Genomic DNA, 3,741 nt, shown 5'->3' with positions numbered 1-3,741 from the left:
TGATGAAAGTTAGATTAAACCGACATATTATTTATCTAAAAAAATATTTTCTTCATCCGAAAATTTCCCTCTGTCTATTTTTTGAATACTTTATATACTAGAAACTTATTATAAAACTAATTATATAGACGAAAAATATTATTAATATTACTAAACGTCTTTAGCTTATATTTTTTTTATTATATTTTCTTATTCAATTAAAGTTTATTCTATTTTCGATAAATAATCTAATATATCTTTGTATTTTAAAATATTCATTATTTAATCTAATAAGTTTTAAGAAATTAAGTTAATTGTCATTTATATTTAGACTTAAACATCTTGATTATCATTAAATTTTTATTATTAAAAAAGTAAATCTTCGTAAATATTTTTGACAATTTTAATTAAATTTTAATCTTATTTTAGCTCTTCGTTTATTAATATATTAGAAACAATATCTTAAACAAGAATACATAGTTAAATAACTATTTGTTATTTAAAAGGTATTTAAATAATTATTTTGTAAGTTTCTTGCACTAACTAAACATATTATTAAACGTTTTCATAAGAATTTTTTATTTCAACATTTTAAGTCATATTTCTAACCGCACCCAAATTATCAAATACACAGCCTATGATTACTTTTGCCCCGAACGGCAAAATCGTTGATATTCTACTGATAGTAGATTTTACATTTAGAGCATATCTCTTAGTAAATTGCGGATTTAAAATTTCATATTAAAAATCTTCTTAACTTTTATAATAAAAGAAATTATAATATAGAGGCTAATCTTAATCTTAGCAGTTATTAATTTAGAAAACATAATTTTATTTTAAACTAAAAATTTCTTATTATTAATTATTAAATTTTAAAAGGCAATTTAAAGGCGGCAAATTAGCTTTAAAGAAAAATAATTAAAGAAGGCATTATATACTAAGGATCAAAAACTGCAAATCTTATTTAATAAGAATTTTCTTCTTCATTTAAAAAATCATTAAAATAATTCCATGTTTAAAATCTTACTTAATTATGAAAAAACTTTATAGTATTTTTCACATCGTTTTAATACAATACAGCGCCACTAAAAAATAAATTGTCTAAATTATTTTTTCCTTCATAATTTAATTATACAAAAATTTATTAATTTAAATTTATTCTTTAAGAAAAATCGTTTATTGATGTAATAGAATTTAAAGGAGGTATATTTTATTCCAAAATAATAAAACTTGATATGTCTTAAACTACGATACCATCTTTTTCTCCTTCTAAAATAAAATAATAAAGATTATAGGCTTCTAAAGATTTTTCTTATACTTTTATTTACAATATATTTTATTCCATATTAGGGTCAACAATTAAATCATTTTTATAATCCCGACAATCGCTTTAACTTTTTGCAGTTATACATTTCCATTTAGTTTTAATACCATAGTTATTGTTTTTTTATACTTCTTTTTCACTTGGAGATAAATCTAAATTATCAATGAAAGCATTTACATAAAAAGAATTCGAAAAAGATTAAATATTGCTCAAACCTTAAATTTTTACTATTTGTTGGCTTTTTTTTACCTAAAATGAGTGTATAATTTCTTAAAATATTTAACTATTGTTAACATCAGAGACAGTTATTTTTATGTCATATTATTAATCTAAAACTAAGATATAAGGCTATATATTAATTGTATGTTCATTATCCATAGTTTAATTCTCAAAATTTATATTTAAATTATTTTACAAATTAATAATTTATTCGATTTTTAATAGTATTTTTTCATTCACTTTTTTTAATTTTTCTATAGGATCGCATTATAGATAATAAAAAATAACTTTAAGTTTGAATTCTTCATACCTAAAAACAATATCTTTACTGTTTTCTAATTATAAATCAATAAATTTATCATTTTTTGTATTTATATTTATAACTACACTTTACTTTTGTTAAAAAACAGTTTCTATTTATACTTCGAATTGATAAAAGCTACTTCCTTTAAAAGTCATACTTGGAATAACTAATATAAAATTATTTTATTATTATTATAATTATGCATTCAATTAATTTATAAATTATTAACTTTCAGATGAAGCTATTGATATCCAATTTATACTTTAGGAATTCTTTTTCCTATATTTTATAATTAACTAATTTGAATAAATAATTCATCACATTTCGAAATTAAAGTTGGCGAATTTATTGTAATTATAGGACTTAAAGGATTTTAATCATAAATAATTTTTCCTTTTATTTTTTAAATAAATTAAGTACATTCTACTCCTTTATATGTAATTTTGAATACATTTTCTTTAATAACTATTATATCATCTTTGTTTATTATGCTTTAAGGACTTAATCTAATAGTAAGCTTATTTTAAATAAAAGAACAGGCAATATCATTACTTAATTTTTATGTTATAAATTATTAATTTAAAACTTCTGAACAAAGTAAATAAGAAAACCTTGATTTTTATTAATCATTTTGCAAATTCGAATTATTCAAAATTAGATTAGTTATTACTCCTAAATTAAAATAATCAAAATTAACAAATAATAGTTCAAAATCGTTACTAAAAATAATTTAAACATTTAATTCTTAACAAGAATCACATTATTTCAATTAATTAAAATCAAAATATAAATCAGGAATGCATGAGATACATTCATTTATAGTGCATTACCCACATCCAATAAGCACATTTTTACATTCAAAACATTATTTTTAATAATCATTTGAAAAGATTGAATACAAAGGACAATCGCATTAATCTCCAACTCTATTTCCAAAACAGCCATTACAAGTCAAACCATTATCACATGATTTACATTTGTTGTCACAAAATGAACATTATCTATTACTTGCATTTTTATATTTGCCTTATTGACAATCTATTAAGCAACTCTAATTATCAAAAAAAAATCCTAAATTACAGCTTTAGCATAAAGTTAAACTAGTACAATTTTCACACTTGCTATCACATGAAGTACAAGTTCTATTAGAATCATTTTTAAACTTCCCAATCGGACATTCCGAAACACATAAAGAATTATCTAGAAAAAAGTTTAAATTGCAACTTTAGCATAAAGTTGTGCTTGTACACGAAGAACAACTAACATCACATAAAGTACAAGTTTTATCAGAATCATTTTTAAATTTACCAATCGGGCATTGCTTAACGCAAAAAGAGTTATCTAGATAAAACAATTTATTGCAGCTTTAGCATATAGATAAACCTGTACATGAAGAACAACTACTATCACATGAAGTACAAGTTCTATTTAAATCATTTTTAAACTTCCCAATAGGACATTCTTAAATACAAATAGAGTTATCGAGATAAAATCCTTAATTGCAGCTTTAGCATAAAGTTGTACTTGTACACGAAGAACAACTAGTATCACATTAAATACAAGTTCTATCTGGATTATTTTTAAACTTCCCAATAGGACATTCTTAAATACAAGAAACATTTTCTAGATAAAATCCTTAATTGCAGCTTTAGCATAAAGATAAACTTGTACACGAAAAACAACTACTATCACATGAAGTACAAGTTCTATCAGAATTATTTTTAAACTTCCCAACAGGGCATTCTTAAACACAAATAGAGTTATTAAGATAAAATCCTTAATTGCAACTTTAACATATACTTAAACTGGTACATTAAGTACAACTATTATCACATAAAGTACAAGTTCTATTTAAATTATTTTTAAACTTTCCAATAGACATTCTTAAATGCAAGAATACATTTTCTAGATAAAA

General features: G+C 21.5%; 1 protein-coding gene across 1 annotated transcript, besides 3 other annotated features; it reads right to left on the bottom strand. All coding sequences in view use genetic code 6, as the record gives it.

The window, feature by feature from the left end:
• Nucleotides 1-715: 715 nt before the first annotated feature.
• On the bottom strand, nucleotides 716-3,708 carry IMG5_013570 (hypothetical protein; the record flags this gene model as incomplete). Its single annotated transcript, XM_004039645.1, has 4 exons — nucleotides 716-1,455; nucleotides 1,519-1,832; nucleotides 1,917-2,105; nucleotides 2,438-3,708. 4 exons carry the CDS (start codon nucleotides 3,706-3,708, stop codon nucleotides 716-718), a joined length of 2,514 nt encoding a protein of 837 aa, XP_004039693.1.
• Nucleotides 2,892-3,715: a microsatellite.
• Nucleotides 2,948-3,741: a microsatellite.
• Nucleotides 2,949-3,716: a microsatellite.

This window comes from Ichthyophthirius multifiliis (assembly GCF_000220395.1).
Source record: "Ichthyophthirius multifiliis unplaced genomic scaffold scaff_1120509249576, whole genome shotgun sequence".
Lineage (NCBI taxonomy): Eukaryota > Ciliophora > Oligohymenophorea > Hymenostomatida > Ichthyophthirius > Ichthyophthirius multifiliis.
Note: the sequence above shows the minus strand (reverse complement) of the source record. Positions and strands in the feature narration are given on the sequence as shown.